Source organism: Terrapene carolina, unplaced genomic scaffold (assembly GCF_002925995.2).
Source record: "Terrapene carolina triunguis isolate 2854851 unplaced genomic scaffold, T_m_triunguis-2.0 Scaffold131, whole genome shotgun sequence".
Lineage (NCBI taxonomy): Eukaryota > Metazoa > Chordata > Testudines > Emydidae > Terrapene > Terrapene triunguis.
The window spans coordinates 20,097,535-20,120,127 of record NW_020664482.1 but is presented as its reverse complement, the minus strand read 5'-3'; the positions used below and the strand labels follow the sequence as shown (position 1 = coordinate 20,120,127).

The 22,593-nt window shown below is 39.9% G+C and overlaps 1 protein-coding gene across 5 annotated transcripts; it reads right to left on the bottom strand.

The window, feature by feature from the left end:
* Positions 1-3,546: 3,546 nt before the first annotated feature.
* RLIM (ring finger protein, LIM domain interacting) lies at positions 3,547-22,564 on the bottom strand. Of its 5 annotated transcripts, XM_029911829.1 has the most exons (7): positions 22,408-22,564; positions 19,597-19,715; positions 17,377-19,128; positions 15,817-15,924; positions 13,285-13,477; positions 11,507-11,590; positions 3,547-10,377 (listed from the first exon to the last, which is right to left on the bottom strand). In XM_029911829.1, the coding sequence occupies exons 5-7, from the start codon at positions 13,451-13,453 to the stop codon at positions 8,837-8,839; spliced, it is 1,794 nt and encodes a 597-aa protein (XP_029767689.1). In that variant the 5' UTR covers positions 13,454-13,477; positions 15,817-15,924; positions 17,377-19,128; positions 19,597-19,715; positions 22,408-22,564; the 3' UTR covers positions 3,547-8,836. The 5 variants fall into 5 exon arrangements, with proteins under 5 accessions (XP_029767689.1, XP_024056451.1, XP_024056452.1 ...); XM_024200683.1 differs by lacking the exon at positions 17,377-19,128; XM_024200684.1 differs by lacking the exons at positions 15,817-15,924; positions 17,377-19,128 and having other exon boundaries at positions 19,597-19,718.
* Positions 22,565-22,593: the final 29 nt, after the last annotated feature.

Below are 22,593 nucleotides of genomic sequence, written 5' to 3'. Positions count from 1 at the left end.
TTAGATTCCTATAAGTTAGATGGAAGAGAGCTGCTCGGATAACTTATCTAACCCGCTATGTATGATCAAACGTACCATCGCACACAGTGTCTTCTCCTGGAGGTGGTAAATTATGGATTCTCCCTCAAGATAGATTGGAAAGCAAAGTGGTAGGAGACTGCTGTAATTAAAAGCCATGCCTGTCCTCTTTCAAGGAGTGCTCTGCTATATTGAGTGTCCACCTAGCCCATGGCAAGTCCACCCTGAGTTTACGTTCATTACAACAGAGGTTCCTACCTGTGGTCCAGAGTCCTTGCAACTAGTTGAGTGAGAGCTTACTAATGACAGGGTGTTTGTTTCCAAATGATAAATGGCATTAAAAGCCAAAAATATATTAAATACTTTCCTCCTATGACTTTTCTATGTGCTTGTGGACTTGTCAAAGGCATTTTACATGATTTGCAAAGGGAGACAGGCAGAGAAAAATAGCATTCATACTTTTCCCTGTGCCTATCCCCATCCCACAAGGAAATCTTGTTCTGCTCCTAATGCATAAGTGCAAAAGTCATTTTGCTATTAAAAGAGTTTTTGTTCTCATCCGTCTGCACTGTGAGCCTGAGGCGTTAGGCCCCGGACTGCATAGAGAGTCCACTGCTCCCTGAAGTACAGAGGGCATGATGGAATGTCTTTCACAGTCCCTTATGGGAAGTTGAAACCCCTTTTAGAAGATGAGCACTTCAGAGCCCTGCATCAGTGAAGTTACAGGAAAACATTGCTCATTCATTTTGGAGTAAATTACAGTCCTGCTGCAGGGGCTAACAGCCTCAAGAACCTAAATCATCTTTCCCAGTTCACACAAGTGTTCTCCACTTAAAGCACCTACCAAACCTGTGAGCAGCTTCCTTCCTTATGTTCTATACCCATGTGAAAGCACATCACAGAGCCACAACAGCACCGTCTCAGCATTCACAACATCTGCCGCAAGATTGCAGCTCTCCCATCTCCCCTGCTCCATTGACAATAGGATAACCAACATATATACCTGGGAGGTACATTTTCATGCCACTTTTGCAAAGATGCTGGAATTCATGGTAGAGAGAGACACTGAAGTGTGGCTCCAGCCACAAGAGATGAGTAGCAATTGCACCCTTTCTGATCTGATCCTGATCATATCTGGTACAGAGGAGCAGGGAGAGTGTCATCTCTAGATATTTATGTTGATTCAGAGCAGGACTACGTGGAAGCAAGCCTGAAGGGGGGTGTAGAAGGACAATGCAAAGTTGAAGGTCATGGGCCTGAACAGAGACAGGGAGGAGCTAAATTATATAAGGGTTTGAAGGCCAGAAAAAAGAGCTCAAAATTTGATGCAATGAAGGGACTGGAAAATAAGTTAGGTGGGTAAGGTTTTTTGAGGGAGTTTTTGAGACAGAAGGGGATTCATAAGGAATAGATCAGGACTGCTCAAACTGGGGGGAAGGAGGGTCAGATCCACCCTAGCCTGAGGGTTGTGGTAGCAGCTAGATGGGAGGGAGGTTCTGCTATAGAAAAAGATTGAGAAGGAGCTCAATGGACTAGACTAAAAATCACACAATATTAAAGATCAAATTTCAATCTATGAAACAGTTGTCCCCCTCTGGGACAACACAAATCACAAAACTCAGGATGAAGCATAAGTGAGTTAGAGATAAAGCACTCTCAGGCAAGGAGATCTCACTAGAAATAAAATTCCAGAGATTAGACAGATCCAAAACTAAACTATCCTTTAGGAAACACTCCAAATCCTTCCTCTTTCCACCATAGCAAGTACGTCATTTGCAACACTGACTATTCCATCCTACCAAAGCACACCCCACCCAATGATAAAAACAAAGAAAGAACTTGTAACAAACCAACCAACAAACCAAACAATCATAGGCCAAGCAGAGTTTTTACCCCCAAAAGTGAGGAGAATCAAAGATTCCAGGATGTCAATATTGCTATTGATTTTACATGGAAAATGCTTGGATCCTATAGTGAAGGGTGCTAGTATAAAACCCTAAGATAGAGAGAAGTTAGACTATAGAGGACATTTTTCTTTAAGAATTTGGTGCTGGTAAAAAGACACCTTAAAAAATGAAGTCTGCCCTATATAGAGTAGGTACTGTACAGTGCAGACAGCAGGCGTAAGGCAAGCTTCTCCTTGCAATCACATCAACACTGAGTGGGCAGGGCCATGAAAGATCAGTTTCAATGGCCATTCTATGTAAAAAGCAACATTCTATGTAAGAATTCCAACAAGAACAAACAATGCTAATTGTGGTGGTGGTTTCTAATAATGTGGCTGTTGTCACTTCCCAAGAGAGACCAACTCACTTCATATAATGAATATCAGTACCTATCGGAGGCACACTTGAACCAGTCATCTCGAAATAAAAGGAGGTGGGGATTACGATCCCCATCTGTGAAACGGAAACTGAGGGAGAAAAGCAAAGTGACTTGCCCAAGACTACAAAGACTGTATCAGAGCCAGGATTAGAACTCAAGACTTCCCAATTCCCAAGCCTTTGCCTTCAGAAAGGTTAGATTATGTCCCTAATTAAACAGATAAATCATCCTTGAAGAGCATTGAAAGCATCTTCACACAGAGGACACCACTATTTTGCTTTGCAGTACACTTAAGGGTGCCACTTTCGGTCCAAACTGAACTCAATACTGTTAGTTTCTGATGCAAGACACCACTTTTATCAATAAATATCTGCACAAAGAAATTTGAGAAATTGCACAAAGCAGTTAAATCCATCCTTTCTCCCACAGACATGGCTCTTATAACATATGTCTATGTAAGCCTTCATATTATCCCACACAACCCTATCACTCTTTTCCTACTCCTCCCTTCCATTTTTTGTTACATCTTGTTGAACGCTGTCCTAATAAATACAATTAGAGTTCCCCACCCTTTGTTTCAGACATCATCCCATGTGTCCAGGATTGGTCATTGCTTCCTACTCATAGAGCATGCATGGAAAAGCACTGATAGTTTTCCACATCCTCCAAAAGGTATTTAGTTTCCTTCTCATTCATGTGGAGCACTGCACACAGGTCAGAGATTAATTTTAAAAAGAAGCCTCTGGCCATACATGAATTTATGCAAACTTGGCAGTGTGTCTATGGCCCTCTGCATGTTTCTAGTTTGACTTTCACTGCTGAGACCAGGTCGCTGATTTCAGTTACTGAATAGCACCCATAAATCACAGCTACTATTTTGAAAGATGATTTAAAACTATGTCCTTGTATTCTATGCACCAACCGATTTAGTGAACTCTTGTACGTAATGAGATTTATTCCTTCAGTTTAGTATACAAAGAGGCAAATTCTTTTGACAAAAAAGCCATAGGTTGTTCCTATTCCTTTCCTACTCTCCCACTTCATACAACAGGAAATAATGAAAAAAATGGATTGCTATCACATTTATCATGAGCTGTTAACCCTGGTAGTCTCAATTACATTCCCACTACAGAATGAACACACACACACACACACGGTCCCCAAGGAGCGATGATCAAGAACAAAATTATCACTTCATGCATTTTATTGAGTCTATTTAAATTTGCATTATGACATCTTACATAGGAAACAAACTCCTCCTAAATGTTAGCTATCAAATATGATCAAACTGTTTTATGACCTTTTAGAGTACCATTTTGTACTAAAGTCCAATATAAACAATGTAAAGCACTGTACAAAAAGGAAAATTGTTACATTCTCAGTTTAATACAGGGCTTCCCAGCCAACAGCCTAACAAATATAGGGAAGGGCTCTTGGGATTTTAATTTAAGTGACAAAAACCAGATAATGGAACTAAATAAGGTTCAATAATGGATTCGCCCATAAGAAAAAGGAAATCTCGGTGCAAAAGAGGTTGGGAAGCCCTGGTATAACAGAATCAAACTAATTTTTACACAACATAATTTAATGTGCTTTGAGTAAATTACATTACCATTAGATTTCCTTCTGTCTCCTTCCCCTCAGCAATGCAACCCAAACAAAAATAAAGCCTCTTGTAGGTGAAAATTTCAAATATTTCTAACTGTGTTGCTCAATTCCCTTAACATGGCTCCAAGTTAACACCTCCTGGGAGAAGCCAGATAACCTGGCACAGGCATTTCCATTACAACTGTGTACCTAATCAACTCAAGATCTGATCACATATCCCTAATCAAGTCACATAAATCCCCAGTTGTACTGCGGATGAACGGAAACACCAGATTCTTGCACAGAACACCACATTACAGTTATAGTAAGGGTCTCAAATTAACAATGCCAAGAAAAGTTAAGGCTGCAGCTAAACAGCTAAACCCAGCCAGCTGAACCTTGATATTGCAATATATGTGCTGATTAAGAACACACACTGTTGGAAGACCCATGGAATACCTAGGCACACTGGTACAAAATGGAAACCAATGGTCAGCTTTAACTAAATTTCTTTTCTCATCTTAAAATTAGACCCTAGTTACTATAACGCATCTCAGATCATGAATTTCCTCAAAGTGTAGGCAAGTATTTTAAGATACATTTCTTACTGAAATTATACTGGTGAAATTGTCCTTTGGACACTACATATTCGCATAATCCATGGATAGCGGACAGTCGTTACCGTCCATTGTGTCAACATTAGTTGAAAACACATTAATCTGCAAGTTGGCACAATGGCCAATCATGGCTTCTTCAAAATTGGTACAGTATCATGTTAGTGCAGCTGCTATGCATGCACACTAATACTTCCTACAGAAAGTCCTTAAGAAACTTTTAACGAGTAGTTTCTATGCATGCAGTGCAGCAACTACCCTGTCAAATAACACTATTTTCCAAACAAGGATCAGTTAACATAAATGAACTAACTGCCTGCAAAATACTATTTGCAAAAAGCTGTTTATTTTTACAAAAGTGCAAGTAAAAGAAGAACCCCAGTAAAAACCAGTCACTACTTTTCACAGTTCTTTCACTTAATGGATAAAACCCATTAAAAATGTCTACAAATTTGCAGTTTGATTAGAACTATATACTGCACTCTTACAAAACAAAAGATTGTGCACTCTTCTATGTTTTAAATACCTAGGGGTAATCCCAAACACCAGGAGGATGGCTGTCCACAATGTGCAAGTGTGTGTGTTTGTGTGTTTTTGTTGTAGTTTGTTTTTTTGTTTTTTTTTTTTTAACATCAGCTTTCCTTATACAAGCTCTAGCAGGGGAGCTCCTTCAAACACAAAACCAACTTAAACAGCAAAGAAATTAATGTTTTAATAAATAATGGAGTCAAAGATGTGTATTTCCCCAACTTTGAAGGAGGGTAAAAAAAGCTTCCTCAAGATGGCACCATAAACTAAGAAGAGGAGAGCAGCAATGTATAAGGTGGCTACCAGAATCTTTTAAACTTATTCATCTATGTACACGTGGGCATTAACCCCCCCCCCCCAAAAGATAATAGCTGTGTTTTAACCCTCTCAGTGGCCATGGGCATCCAGTAAAGTGGCTGTAAAAACAGTGCACATCCATCTACAATTCCAATGCTGAAAAAATAGGTTGAAGCTTAAGAAAGCTATAGATGCAAATATGTTAAGAATGCTTGGCACCAAAAGGATTCATATATTTTTAAATAAGTTGATTCAAGAGAGACTAACTTTAGCTAATTGTGAGCACCTCACTAGAGACACTTCTATACTTTATCTATAAAGCTTGCAATTTAATTTAAAATTGAAGTATTAATATTGGCTTTTAAAGCTTGATATAACTTTAATTTAAAGGAAAGAATGACGCCCATAAATTTCTTGTACTATACAGGAATTAACTAAATTACCTTATAATAATAGGGCCTGATCCAGCAACCCTTACTCAGATGAGAATTCCTGCTGCTGGATCAGGCCAATAATTTTCCAGATTTGTTTTGCACAATTCATAATAGGAAAGTATTCATAAACGCCATTGAGTTACTAGGTGTAGCTCAGAGCTCAGTTATACCATTGCTCATTTCCAGAACTGTTGTGGACGTTGGTAAATGCCTCATCTAGGTAAGAGTTCCTCACTAACAGCAATATCACTCTTGTCAATTGTTTGAAGTCAAAAGAAACAAACCCCAGTGCTACTGGTATAGTAAGAGTTTAAAAAGGAATTTCATTATAAATAATTAAAACATTTGAAACATTCAAAGGATTCTTAATTGAGGTGAACACTGGTTTCTGGTACCTTTTTGGGAACCTCAGACACTTTAACCGTTGTTACAATTACATAAAGTTAAAACATTAAGGCATACCACTCTTAGGCAATCATAATAAAACTACAAGATGGTTGAACTGTATAGTTCTTGGAAACCAAGAACAATCTTAATTAACGAAAGAGTAACTGCTTAATGAGGTATTACAGTCTTCCTCCACTGTGTATCGCTTGTTGCTAATGGGCTTATATTATTCTCATGTCTGTCCTTAGTCCTCATAAGACATCTGATTTTAAAAAGCTAAAAGTGTATTTAGAAATCAGTAGCAAATACTACTATAAAATATTTCAATTTTAATTCTACAGTCCAAGTCAGCAAAGAGCGTTACTGAAAAATGCAAGTGATTGCATACACTTATGTGCATACTACAGAAAAGATTCAAAAATCAGGGTGTCCAATGTTTGAGAAGTAGTTTTGGCTTAAGATTCATTAGCTACATTCATGAATCAAAGTCCAACCAGTAACATTAATATCTAACCTCCAATTTTATAGATGAACACATCTCAGAGAGAACATTTGAGAGCATGTATTTGTTTATAAATGTTTTAAAAACATACGATAAGGAACACCCTTACAATGATGGAGCATTCCACCACAAGGTAAGTGAGCTCACAAGCCAGTCAGGATTCCCCATCGAACTGAGAACGACATGAAAATGCACTGTTAGAAAAACGGGAGGGCTCCAGAACAGGCTGGTGAGTAGTTACGTTATAATGGCTTAGCAGCTAGGATGACGTTCTCTGTAACCACCACTCAAACACTGAAGATTAGTTAATGTAAAAAAAAGATAGGTCAGGTTTGGTTTTGTCATCTGAGTATCGAGCAACATTTTGGATCTAGCCAGCAAGAGCAGTTCATATCCCTAGTTAACAACTACTATATATATTTTTTTACTTGAAATAGAACATTGCTTTCCTTGAGAAGCATGTAGCATTGGCAAAGCTACTAAAGAGTAAAGGTTTCTTGGGAATGGGGAAGAGGTTTCCCACCATGTAAAGACAGTTGAGGTATGAACATTTCCAAAGCAGACTTAAAATTGTGCAAATGCATTTATAAGATTTGAATTGTGGTGAGCCCACACTAACTTTTAATACAAAACGCGAGTGGAATGTAGACAGTCTTTAACAGTAAAGAAACATGCCTAATATTTTATTTTAAGGAAAATAAGTTGCAAATTCAAACAACTTGAAATTTCATTTTTTAAATGTACTCCGGTAACCAATAATTTAAGATTGGCAATTCATTTGAGAAACTTCTGTTAGAAGATTATTTCTCCGTTACACCTAAATGTTAATTTCTCTACCATGGATACTTAGGTCCCATGCAACTGCCATTGATTTTTGAAGGCCAGCATGTTAAATCATTAAAGCTCCAGAGATTACTAGATCATTAGGGTGGGAGGAGAAAATTAATTTGCCAACATTTGTCTGCTGAAAGTTACATACAGCTCCCTCAGTGATTAAAATACAGCTTAATACAAAACTTGGGCAAAATCCTCACTGAATGAAACTGGTACATACAAGTTTGTATCATTACACATCAGTAACCATACAAAGAAAAAACCAGTCTTCAGAGCAGGTTTCTATTTTTTTTTTTATCACCTTTTTTGGTGGCATTACTGAGCCAAGACATTGCAATTATAACATTCAATTTCCATCCGTTTTAATGAAATTAAGATGGCTAATTCTTAACTGTTTTATGTTACAGTAGCTGTTCACATAAATTAAATAGTACAGATATGCACTGCTCTTGACAATAACATTTACAAAAGCAGCTCGCTTGTATTTAGTTTGCTCTGTGTGTGGTGGGTCTTATATGAAAAGCATTCTCTTCATTTCTAAGCATGGTACAATTTTAATTCTTAATGCATTAGTACAACAGTGCACTGGAAAAGTACTGAGCTTCTACAAAAAAGCTTTACAATTGTAAAACAAAAATTGTGATTTTTTTTATTTAAACAAGCATAGGCAATTCTTATATTTCCACAAGATAAATATCCCGATTAAGCTATCAGCTCACTCTACAGAGTGCCATAGTGATGGGCTGGAGACAGCTGTACAATGGGAAAAGGGCTAACATTAGTGTTATCTGCACTCATGTGTCCAAGAATACCCAATATGAAAATTAACCAAAATTATATTTAAGGGTGCAGTTGCATGAATTTCATATTCAGTGGGATAGCTGGGTTTGCTTTTAAAAATCCACTATGAAGCATGTGCTGTAGCTAGGATGACTTCTCAGATAAGTTCCTTACAGGGATGAATTGAGTGCTGAGGTCTTTAAGATTCACAATGCATTGGGGAGGGGATGGGGAAGGAGCTTAACAGTCTTGATGATGAAAAAAATGAGAAATTTATAACAAATAGGTGTCTTTGGGGAAATAAAATTGTCTGAAATTCGAGACACTGAAACTGAATAGATTTGGAGACTCTAATTTAAAGAGATTCCCATTTTAAAAGCTTTAATTCTGAGAAAATGTTTCCATGAAGGACGAAGCAGCCAGACTCATTACTTTACATTGAAGCACCACTCAAAAAGTGGTCATAATGAAAGTGACCTTGTTGCCCATCACTATTACACCAGCTGTTCAGCCACAAATTCAGCTCTCATTTAGACAACACTTTCTCTGTTACCAGACGCTAAGACTGCTCTACGACAAATAGGACAAGTGGAATTTTCTGATAACCAGCGATCAATGCAGTGGACATGGTACTCATGGGAACAAGGCAGTTTACGAAGCTTGTTGCCCTCTGTGTATTCTGTAATACAGACACTACAGGTTTTCAGAGCATCGCTTTCACCAAAATTCCTCCATGCTAGGTTGTCAATTTGTTCTTTGGTGAGTCCTCTTGGCTGGTCATCATCATCCTCATTTAGTAGAAAAAACTGTGCTAGGCTAAGGAATGGTAAAGAGCCACTTTCTTCAAAAGTGACTGATCCCCTAGTATTCCGACCTTCCCGCCTAGCAGATGTTGAACCTCCTTCATTACTACTTTCATATACCTCCCCTGAGCTACCTTCAGTACTTTCATTGCGTGAACTAGTACTACCACTATCACCTCCATTCTGTAACTCAGGAGCATCTACATTTTGGTTTGGGGCTGGGCCATTAGGATCTGCATCACCATCACTGTACATATAATAGTTTAATTCTCCAAAACCTGTCATTATCTGCCTTAGAATGGTCTGAATTGCGACCGATGTTGTCTCATTAAAGCCCGTGTTTATGATTCTACGAATAGGAATCCTAATGGTACTGACATAAGTTCTCACTCCAGCCCGTTCTGAACGTGAAAATGTACGCCTAAGCCCTCCACGTTCACTTTCATAAGTGACTGTATTGTTTGGTGTCTGGGACCTGGATCGGGTTCGGTTGGCTATGCTGTCTCTCTGCCGATATTCTCCTGGACGGACTCTTCTCACTTGAAGATCAAGAACTATAGTAGGTGGCCTCTGTCCAGGAGCTGCAGACTCACTGCTGCCATTTGTTTCTGAAGAACCTAATGCTGGAGGAGCAGGTCTTGTTTCAGGGGTTGAAAACAGAACTGCATTTTCACTTGCAATCTCAGTCCCCGTCGTATGTTGCCTTAACGTCACATGCTGTCTAGTTCTAGAACTTCCCTCAGATTCGTTTACGAGGGAATGATCAAGTGTCTGAGATGGCATATTGTGAGGAGATCTGCGAGGAGTCTCACTTGCTGGATTAATAGGTGACCTACTTCTATCAGTCCTAGCCCGGGTTCTTCGTTGTTCTGGGCTCCTGCTTCTTGCTCTTCTCTGGCCTCTGAGAGGAGATGCTTCCTCAGTTGCTAACTCCTCAGAGGTACTTCTGTCTGAGCCAGGCTGCCTTACAGATGGCGATTCAGATCTTGGAGTCTCAGTGTCACTTTGGCTATTTTCCAAATCCTCACCATTAGAGGGCTCTACAGATTGCTCATTTTCAGCTTCTGGGTTTGGGTTCCCATTATTACGGTTGACATTTATTTCCAAACTGAATCTGAAATCACCACTGTTAGGGTTAGTCCGGCTCACTGCCCTCCAAGACTGGTTTCCTCTTTGCCCGCTCCGTGTGGTATTTCCAGTCTGTCGTACTGAATTAAGCCAGTCTATTATGGAATCTCTATTAGAAACATCTTCTGTGGATTCTGCACCTGTCAAAAGAAAGGGAACTACCAAAATTAGAGAACTGAGGTAATTCTTAGATTAAATTTTCCAAAAATATAATTACTTAATTAATCAAGTTACAGTTTTAAAATAAGTCCATAAGTCCATAACGGTTTCATCCTTAACAGCTTGATAAGTGTTATGTCCACAAGAGCTTTTTCTTTGAGGGAGCATGAGTGGACATTTTTCTACTGCCAATAATTATGCCTCTTTAGAAGTTGTAGCCAAATAGCAAACAAGTCATCAAAATAATTATTTCTTGTAACAACTAAATGGAAAGTCAGTTATGTTTCAAGGGTTAAAAAAAACCATTATATTAGATGTTTTTTACTTGCTCAAATACTGTCAATTCAATGGCCTAGTACAGCAGCAGTTAAATCACAAACCAAAGCCATGTCTACATAACAAGCGTACAGAGGCACAGCTGTACCGATACAGTTGTGCTGCTGTAAGAGTACTTGTGTAGCCACATTATGCCAACAGGAGAGAGCTCTCCGGCCGACATAATAAAATCAGCTCAATGAGCAGTTGTAGCTATGTCGGTGGGAGACGCTCTCCCGCCGACATAGTGCTGTGCACGAGCGCTTATTCTGGTAAAATTTATGTCACTCAGGGGGAGTGTTATTATCACATCTCTAAGCAATAAAAGTTTTGCTGACATAAGTGCTAGTGTAGACACTGCCTTAGTGGCCTGGAATACTTGAGTTTGCTATACTAGAGAACCATTTAGCTAACAATGACAGGGTTCAGTGGGACCTGTGTGTAAACCTTTATGCAGGGAGGCAATGTGGCAACCTTGAGATGGAAAGAGTAAATGTGAGAAAATGTGGGAATCTCAGAAAGCACCCCTGTAAGGGAACAGAATGGAGAGAAATCTAAACAAAAAAAAGAAATGCAGAAGCGATCACAGTGCAGCAAAATAGAAGTGTGATGTGTTCTAGCTGAAATCTCTTCAAAACTTTGATCTCTGAAGCAGATATCAGATAATCTTCACTTAATTCTAAAACACTGCTCACCTTGCACCTGCCTAGGCTTAACATGTTCCATTCCTGCACTCAAGTTAAGATCTATATGGGCTGCTAAAGTTAAGAGCTTCCACAAATACAATATTTATACCTCTGTTCTCATCACCATTTTGCTGTGGTGGACCTTCTTTAACTTGATGTAGCCTTCTCATCAATTCTTCTTCAGTAATTTCACCTTAGGAAGCAAGCAAAGTTTTCCAAAACTATTTTAAAGGCAGATATGTAAAGGCAAGAATAAGCCATAGGCTAAGAGTTCTTATGCTTACATTCTCTTTGAACTGCAAATACTGTACTAACAAGATACTGACTGCTGCTAAGTGTTTGTTGAATTCTGACACACCATGATACCTATAAGTCGGGGTAGCCAAAGTATACCCCATAGTCCTCCAACACTATTGCCCTTAGGTAAGACTTGCTGAGGCTCCAGCTAACAGAGTTACAACCTGCTCAGAAGAAGATGGCGAAATGCTTGCTGGGTCTTGTAACCACATGTCAGCAGTATTCTCCATCCTATATCAATCAAGGCCTCATTTACAAGAGAAAGTTGCACTGGTTATCTAAAAGTGTTATTTTAAACTGATTTAGTTAAACCAGTGCAAAAAAAACCTCAGCAGACATTTCAGATTAAGATTTGTTTATTTCAGTTTAGCACAAGTCTATTAGGAATCAGTTTTATCTAAGCCAAAATAAGCCCCTCTTATACTGAAATAAGACTGTTCACACCGGTTTAACTAAATTGGTTTTAAAATTACACCTTTAGTTAAACCAGTGCAACTTTCTTATTTAAAAACGGCCCAAGTGAGACTCAGATACCTGGCAAGATGCCAATGCAGCCCTCAGTAGTGCAGACTTTGCAAGTCCCAGTGAACACTAACATTTTCTTAAAATTGAATTAGCACATCTAGTTTAACCTAACAAGCTCGACACTATTCATATTACCTTCAAGGAATGGCCTACTGCAGTGGTTTTCAAACTTCAGGTCGCGACCGAGTACTGGGTCGTGGAATGCAAGGCACTGGGTCACCTTGCTTAGCACACAGGGAGCCTGGTGGCTGGCCAGTAACAACTAGTCCCTACCTGTTCTGAGTCTGACACCACGCTTGCCATGGAAACAGCCAGGAGCAGATCCGGCTCCTAGGCAGGAGGGCCTCAGGGCTCCGCGCGCTGCCCGCGCCCTGAGCAGCGGCTCCGCACTCCCACTGGCTGGTTCCCGGCCAATGGAAGCTGTGGGGCAGTGCCTGCGGACAAGAGACACGCGGAGCTGCTTGCCCTCCTCTGCCTAGGATTCAGACCTGCTGCTGGCCGCTTCCGGGGCACAGCGCGGTCCACGGTGACAGGACAGCCTGGAAGCCTGCCTCTGCACCCCGGCTGCGCTACTAACCAGGAGCCACCGGAGATAAGCCCGGACCCAAACCCCGCACCCCAATCCCCTCCATCAAAACCCAGAGCCCCTCCACCAAAACCCAGAGCCCCTTCCTGCACCCCAAATGCCTCATCCCCAGCCCAGCCCAGAGTGTGCACCCACAGCCCAGAGTCCTAACCCCCTCCTGCACCCCAACCCCCTGCCCCAGCCCTGAGTCCCTCCGACACCCCAAACCCCTCATCCCCAGCTCCGTTGGGTCACAGGCATCAACAATTTTCTCCAACTGGGTCACCAGAAAAAAAGTTTGAAAACCACTGGTCTACTGTGTGCTCAACTAAGCAGAAGAACTACTCTCTACAATGGCATAAAATAGTACTAAAAATATAATAAATGCTGAAGACACATTCAGCACAACAGTGAGAGGAACTAGGTAGTCTGAAAATGGGTGTAGAGGCATTCACATTTGTGAATTAAAGTTTTCATGCTACCTACATGTCGTAACATACCTGGTGTTCCTAGCAAATTGTTATCCCTCATAAGCCTATAGTCCTCTTCATTCAGGTTATTTACAAAGTGATAGAAAGCTTCTTCACGTTCTAATCGATCCAGCTGACTCCGGCGCTGTGCTTCTGAGTGATCAATACTTCCTTTATCGTTAGAATCTGAGCTTTCCATGTTGATGAAAGAGTGGGAAAGTATCTAAAAAGAAGAAGAAAACTACATATTTTGAAAACCATACATACAAAAATGAATAAAATAATCTGTAATGCTTATTCACACATTCAGTGGAATTCAGTACAATCTGTCGTTGAACTTGACCCTGACAACACACACTTAATCACTATCATATATTTAAATTATTTAAGGAGAAATTTAGTTTGTACCACAATTTAAATCACTACTTGGTTCAGCATTTAAATCAATAATTTTGAAAATGCAATATGTTTAGGGAAGCATCAAAATTACAGACCAAATCCTTCAGGCAATCTTTTGTGCACCCAACATTGCTCAGGAAGGAGACGTCTAAACCCCCTTATAGCATACCCTGATGTTGCAGCTACTTGACAAAGCACAACCTAGAGCAGCCTAAAGGCTGCCTTAAAACAATCCTGTAAAGGACGTGAGTCATCTGAATCCAACACTATGTTCCTTTAGAAGACAATTTTAACAGGGTTAAGCCTCCTAAACTCAAGCCTATAAGGAAACGAAGTGCCTCGTGTTACTCATCAGCAATTCTTCTGGACAATTAAGAGGAATAGCCAATCCCCAAAAGCCAAAAGAATTTGGAAGAAATGTGAAAACTAGGAAGTGGAATTACAGCATAGTAGATTGTGAGTGCCAGAGAACACCTTGCAATACAAAGATCATTCAGTTCCTCAGGAAAAAAAAGGTTCTGTAGAATGAATTCTGGGATTTAATGCCAAAAGTAATTTATTAGACAGCAGTTCAACTGTCAATTTTGATGAAAGTGGAATATGAGACCAAGAAGTCTTGTGTACCTGGCATATTGCCAGCTGTAAACAGGAATCCAATATATGCATTCTCCCCACACTTTTCCTACTTCAGTTAGGTTAGAACCTCTAACACATCTCTCAACATTAGTGAGAGATACAGCAATATCTGCATTTGGTCAACGTCAACAGTGAAAACATACCACCTCTGGAGAAATGAAGTTAACCTTAAACCTATCCAAATGGAAGCCAAAACAAGGAAGCCTGGTTATTAATCAGTAAGCCTCACCAATCATGATGTAAAGCACGGTCTTACACAACTGTGGGAATGCACCAATTACTCATGTGGCTCATTATCTAGCTAGTTTTACACCTGGTGGAATGCTCCTATACAACATTTCCACCGGAAATGTTTCCTTTTTTTAAAACAGCTCCTGAAGCCTCATGAACATACTGAGGGGGGGGGGGGGGGGATTCTGTTTTGTGCTTTTTAATCGGAGAATTTCCAAATATAATAGGATCTGTTTCTCGGCCACTTGTCTAGTGCAGTGGTTTTCAACCTGTGGACCCTGGGGGTCTGCAGACTACGTCTAAGACTTCCAAAAGGGTCCGCACTTCCATTTGAAATTTTTAGAGGTCTGCAAATGAAAAACAGTTGAAAACCACTGGTCTAATCATGAAACTGATCCTCTTTTTGGTTTCTAAACAAAACTGTCAAGAAAAATCAGAATGTCTCTACACTTTAAATCATCATAAATAGAGGAGAGGTTTTGCATGATCTTCAAGGCCCATTTGTTTTACGCACATTAAGGTAACTTACACAAGAGTTACTGTGTTTGTCTTCTTCCCTCTCCAAGCCCAAAATTACATGTTAGATGTGGGAAATGTCATTATTGGAAGGCGGCCTCAGAGGAGGGTCTTGCATTTAGATTCAACACTATTAGGGTTACTCCTGGAGGCTTGTCTACATTAGGGATTTTCACACTGGTATAGCTACACCAAAGTAGCTTCACCAGTGCAAACACCTAATATAAACTCTGCACCAAGCCAGTTTATCCAGCTCCAAAAAACAGTTCTCTTCTACCTTAGCCATTGCAGAACCCTATGAATTCTAGATGCCTATCACTAGGATACTAATAGTACTACAATGACAATGGGGTTTCCTTGGTTCTGCCTAGCTACGCAACAGGATTTCAATAGTGGCAGTAAAGCAGCACTATTACCATATTACTATGCAACAGACTCCTATGGAAACAATAACTAGATACAGCTGTCCCTCAGGGATTTAATCACTGAGGCACACCATCCAAATTGTGTCGAGTGTAGTACACAATCTTGATGCCTAAAATGAGACCTAACAACTAAAATGTAAACAGCACATTAAGATATCATAAGCAGCATATTACCATAAAGCAAGAAATGCAAATAAGGGCAAGACACACCATGTCTGCCTATACACTATGATAGGCATAACTGTGGCATCCTATTAAACCTGCACAGGGGAGGTCATATATAGTATGTTTCACCTCAGTGAGTTTCCTTGCTTTTATTGCTTTAGGTCAACTTAACATGAGAATTTGTTCTTACCTGCGTAACACAACCTGAAATTTCCCTTCTTCTGTCAGCACAGAACTGGCGAGGGAGAGCAGAAATGTCTGGAGGAGCTCATGTCTCTAAGATGTAGTGAGTGCAGATCTGTTGATTATAGCCAACTTTAGTTTATCCAGTAATGAAACTGAACATCTTTATGGAAGCACAGTAAGATTTGTCTAAAGTTCGCTGGAAACAAGAGTCTGTACAGCTATTTGACTGAAACAAGTGAAAGTTTTCTTTAAAATGGTGATAGGAAGTGTTTTTCAGCAGCTGAATAACCAGATATTATAGCAGTAAACTCTTAAATTGGTATGCCCACTCACTGACAAGTCAGTCAAGTGGATTCCCTGTAGTTACTCATTAACAATCCACTCAAAGGTGCCAGGCACAAATGACTAATGATGTCCTTACCATCAGTAGAAAGCAGCAGAGTCTATGGAAAACAGTAAGCTTTAATAGCAAGAAATGACTATCTATAGTTCAAGATTTTATAATCTCCAAGGGAGGAGTTACTTTATAGTCTCCGGGGTATAAATGATCGAGAACTAAAGATATTCATTTGGTATTGAAAAAAGTTGCCATTATCAGTTACTTTGCTCCACTACCAGTACTAAAATTATCAATTCATTGATACTGTGACAACTAGGCCTGAGTAGAAAGTCATACAAATGTAAGGATATAACTTAGAAGCAAATCTACGAAAGAGGGTCAGGCATCACAATTCAAGAATTTACTAAAGTAGCTGTTTAAGAAATTCACTTTGGACCCCATACAACAGCAAAATGCTTAAACTCTCAGTTCACCTTTATCTTTACTACCTTACACTTAGTGGTACCTTCCATCTGAGGATCACAAGATGCTTCCCAGAAATAAGTGTTAATTGAGCAGATGGCACAATGACCTACCAACTAAGTCTTCCTTGCGTGAAAATAAATAAGTTGTTTCAGGACATAGTAAAATAACCCAAAAGCTATCTGAGCTGAATTTACCTTAGTACATGTTCTTCTGTTTCTGTAAGAGAATAAAACCCACCTAAAATTAAGTAGCAGTCAAGCAGTCATTGCTGAAATCTGCAACTTGTATAAAGTAAAAGGAAACTTGACCCTAAAGGATCAAAGTCTTTCCTTTACAATGTTTGAAGAAAAAGGAGTGATTTAAAAAAAAATAAAGTTGTGCTCTTCATCAGCAATATGTAGTAGGTCTCAAAGTAATAGGAGGAAAAAGACTATGACCAACCAAATTAATAAAACAGCAAGCACTGTTAAGAACTGGCTGGAAGGAGTTAATCTCCCCCAAAACGTCTTGTGTCTAAATGATTGATATTTTAAGATGAAATGAAAATATACGGGTTTCAATATTTAAGAGTGACATCATTTCATTTGGCATGTACTGGATATTTTCTAGAAAATTAGATTCCTATACATTATGCAGATTTCTTAACTCTCTTCCCAGCAATTTAATTTATAACTCTGAATACACAAAAGGGATGGTTAATAGGTGGAAATAGTTTAGCAACTGTGCTCAACACAGGACTAATTTCTAAATAGTGATTACCTACTACAATACTTAATGAGCTATTACCAACTGATCCACTTCCATCCCACAGGAACTAGTCATCCTTTTTGGCAACCAGAGGCAAATTTGTTGTATCAGTGTAGAAGTCAGAGTTGCCCTTACCTAAACCGAACTTCAAGAAAAATGTACAAGACAAAACTCAGACGTTGACTTGAAAATATATACATTCCCTACCCCCCAAAGATCACCTAAATCTCTAATAGGACTATTAACCCTCTTTCTTGATGAAACTTCATCCTTAGCGCCCTGTCAAGAAAAGCTCTCCAACACCAGATAATTCAGATTGAGAGAAATTAAAACTAGCTATTAGAATATTTTGAATTCCATTTCTCTCAAGGTACAAAAATATTTGCAAAACCTAAGTCATATTTTAAAGTGCCTTATTTACCATGACGTGACAACCAAATTAATGACTAGGCTTCAAAAAACAAACTACTACAATCTGTGCTCTTCTAAGATGCACAACAGAAAAAACTAGTAAACAGTTTTAATGTAGCTATGTCAAACACCAATTATTTTATAAATAATTAGTTGTAATACATAAAGAAACCACACATTTCATGTGTTTTCAACCTTGAAGTTTCATCATTGTTGTATCCTATAAATCCTTGCTCTCAAAAAACAGACCATAGAAAATGACTGTTGAGTGAACCCAATTACTAAGAGCATTAAAAAAAAAAAAAAAGCAAGCATGTGAGGGAGCGGGCTCACTGAGATTTGCACCCCAATCCTGCAACAAGATACACACAGATGGACCACTGTGTCTACCTACAGCCCCGCTGAAGACAATGAGTTTTCCACATAGACACAGAGGTCTGCCTGTATGCCTCGTACTGCAGGATCAGGGCTTTCAGTCCAGTCTGAATATCTACAGCGTAGAGGCAATAGGGGATTAAATTTTCAAATTTTTAGAAGTCTGCCTTACATGTTGGGCTTATTCTTTGCCTGTTGCTATTAACTCTAATGGATGTAGTATGAATGTATCCATCTGGACATTAAATGTGATGGATAGATACTTCTCTTACCCCAAACATTACACCACTCAAATTTCACCGGTACACTCTTTGCCTCAAAAAAAACTAAGCTGGAAAAATGTCAACTTGCCAAAGAACACCAAAAAAGTATTTTGTCTTTTTACAAAGTATTTGTATAAAATGCTATTTTAATAAAGGAACAAAGATGTTCCCAGAGCGCTAACAAGCAGAAGTCATAAGAATCAGAATGTCATTTTAATCATAGGTATGACATTGCAATAGAACATATGTCAATACTTTCACATATCCAATAAAATGTTTCACTCTTAGAACTCCACTGTCAACGCAGAGGGCTCAAAATGTTATAATTTTCCTTATTAAAATAGCATTTGTCACAAAGACATGCTGAAAATGAAAATAAATAAGACATTATGTTGCTTTTGGTCTTTAGATTATACCACAGAAGAGAAGACCTATTGGACATGAGGTATCACAAGAGGAGTCTCATGAAAATGGTTCTCTCTTGCTCTAAAAATGAGCATCCTGTAAGGTCAGCAAGCAAAACGCCCACTCTGAAGTTAGGAGGAAGCAGCACTGTGGTATGTCAGCAGCCAGTGTCGTCACTGAAAGGGAGAGCAGCAAAAGTAGGGTAGCATCCTGGGGAGCCAGACCCGCAAAACTGATGACCGTCGAGTAGTGCTCAAGTTTCAGCAGAAACAGGACCTCCGGTTAATGGAAGCTCTAAATCAAACATAACCTGTAGAATTTCAATGCAAAAAACATGTAACTTCAACTCTTCTTTTAACTCCATTTCATCCGCAAAATTGTTGCTATTACAGATTCTACTGGAGATAACAGGCCAATGCTACGCTGACAAACAACTGCAACCAATAAATGAGGATTACGGTACAAGCCTATCCTGGTTGCTGTCTAATTCATGAAATACTCCCAAATATAAGTGTTTTTTTTAAATAATACCTTATTAAATAACATTTAAGTTATATATTATGTTTAAATATAAAACCAAGCTGTATGTAAAACTACAATCTCATCATCTGATTTTGATGACAAATCAAGAAACAGAAATTCATGTAGATTATTTATGAGATTATGGATACAGATGCCTCTGGCATACTGAATTTGTAAAAGACTGTTCTTGTTGGACTTTTTTTTAAAAGTTATTAAAATTAAGAGGATAAAGTAAATGCATATGAGTATATCTTACCTAATCAAGTGTTGCCACTTGATTTTTTTAGCAATGAAGCTGCTCAGCTTTGCAGTTCTCACTGAAGGAAAGAGTTAAACATCAACACTTCAGATCAGCCAAGAAATACCAATTGGTGTCTGCTGACATAAACCAGGACAAGAAGATGAAATTGCAGCCTTATATGCATTTTATGTTTTTACGCACAGCCAAGTGTCTCATACATTCTGAAGAGAAAAGCAAATGGAAATGTTGTGACACTCCAAGTTACCTTTATATACCCATGGAAAGATCCATCCCTACATTAAAGTTTAACACGGACACATTTTTTAAAAATATGGGTTGCGAGATAGGTGCCTATGCATAAGAAATTCAAAATAAGAGATCCTGATGGTAAAAAGGTATAGATAAATGTGCTATGTTTTATCCTTTCAATACTTTGATTGGCTTAGGTTTTTACAAGTTCCTGCCCCTCTTAGACTTCACCTAGAAGAGGATTTAAAGGTGTGTTAGAACATGTTAGCTAACATGCTCTAAAAGTTTAGTGTAGACTATTCAGCTAGTAAGTGATCAGTTAATCTAGTTGGGTTTCAATTAAATCAGTTTAGCATGGGTTAGACTATACAATGCCTTGTCTCCACTAGATTTGTTAGAACAGGGGTTCTCAAACTGGGGGTTGCAAGGTTATTACATGGGGGGGTCGCGAGCTGTCAGCCTCCACCCCAAACCCTGCTTTGCCTCCAGCATTTATAATAATGTTAAATATATAAAAAAGTGGTTTTAATTTATAAGGGGGGGGGTCAGCTTGCTATGTGAAAGGGGTCACCAGTACACAAGTTTGAGAGCCACTGTGTTAGAAAAGTGTTACTAACATTCCTACAGACATCTTTAAATCTTAGCCTAAATACATTCTTAAGAGCTTGTTTATACACAAGAATTGTACTGTTTAACTCTATAAGGGGCTACACCAGTATAAATATTTTGATTAAAAAAAATCATGCCCTTAACCAAACAAACAAGTGCAAAAAATGTGTGAAGATTAGGCCCCAGGCTGTTCTGAGTTTGGTGGAGAGATAAAGAGTGCTGAAACTGTCAACTCTCTCTTTTCTGGGAGGTAATTAATATGGACTGGACAACATGTTTATTATCCAGGCTAGGGACTTGCTATTTGTTTGATGGTCACATCACCTTATATAAATATCGGTGTGGTTGATTATATGACATTAAGAGCCAGAAGCACATACGTTTTTAGTACTGCTAACTGGGGGAGGAGGGAAGAATGCAGTATTTATTTCCTTTGTAACCCATTTAACAAAATATGTTTTCCTCTTTTGATGAGCAGTTAGATCATCATTTCTGATTCCTTTACTTTCCAAATGACGATTAACCGTTCCAAAATGGTAAACCTCTGCTGGGCATACAGAGGCACTTTTAAACACTGGGCTATCACCATAACATATCAAATCCCAGACTCTGGAAGAAGATATTTAACTTCATCTACAAAAGGAAGGAGTTACTGTTTAATTTTCATCTCTACCTATCAACTTATTGTGGTTGAAATGACTAGAAGATGGATGTTACAGCTTCTTTACTATTTCATAGTCACCTCCAACTTGAAATTAATCAATATAGCCAATAGTGCAGATGGGAAGTAAGTCTTAGGTGTAGTGCTGTCCACCTGATTATTGTTATTTGTGTACAACTTCAGTTTGAAAGCTTATTTATTCAACACTAAACAGGGCTCTTTGTTTATTCACTCCAGAAAATACAGACTGTATCCAATGTTCCAACTTAATTTCCTAGGGAAGTTTTTTGTTGAAAACCCTTTTTGTAAATATCTCGAATAGCTAGATAATGGATCAAGTCCATAAGATACAGACAAAATAGATTTTGGTCCTCCTTTGAGATATATGACTACAAACAGCATAAGACATCCCAGGATGACCAGAGTTTTGAACCTCCATAAACATTCCTAAAAGTATAGATCATTTTTACAACATCCTCAGGACATTTTTGGGGTGTGGTAAATAAAGGTAACTGGGAAGTAAGTGAGATTAGACAGATAAAATGGGGATCACAGTGCTATCAGTTTTCGTGGGTCACAAAACTACAAACAACCTGGACACTTGGAAATAGAAGAGGCCCTCACAGAGAGTAACACGGACAGTCCTCTCCACCTCTCTCCTCACGATGGGGCTCCTTGCTCCTGGTGTGGGGAGGATAAAATGAAGGCTTGGACCTGAGACACTATAGCTCCTTAAAGGAGACACTGGACAGGAGAGAGAGGCCCGAGTTTTCCTACAAACCCAAAAGTCTAGTTTCAAGTTTCAACCCCCTCAAACCCAGCTGGGTACAGCGGAGCGAGAAGCCCCGCAGCCCACGAGAGGGAGCTTGGCCCGGTGCCCAACCGGGGAAGGGGTCCCCTTCCGGGCTCAGGCCGTGTGGAGGGGAAGGGCCCTGAGGTGTCAGTCCTCCCCTGCCCGAGAGGATGGGACAGGAAGTGAGGCTCCCCTGCTGCCGACAAGGACTCGCGCTCACACTTGGGGATGGGGTAGAGAGGACCAAGGGGTCGTCTCCGTGGAGACAGGGAGACCAAAAGGGCCTGCTGTCCTCCCTGCCCCAGAAGCGGGGATCCCATCCACCGCCCGGGCCCTCCTCCCAACTTCCCCGGCTAGGCAGGGTCGAGTATCAAAGGGGGGCAGAGGCTCGGGGACACAGACTCCCCCTCCCCGCCGGCAACCAGAGCGCCACCGCCGCCTCCTCCTCCCCTGGGCCTGGGCCTCTCCCTTCCCTAGGCCATTTTGAAACTCTGCGTCCGGCCCCGATACTCACCCGGCGCCGCCAGGCTCCCTCCTCCCCCCCGGGTCTCGGTCCGTCGCTGGCTCCGGTGCTCAGCGGGCTCGGCCCTGGCTCGCCCTACTCCGTCCCTCCCCGAGCGGCAGCAGCGTCTCCTTCCCTCCCCCTCTCAGGCGGCCATTTTCTGCTCCATTGTTACCAGGGAAGTGGGGGGCCGGAAAC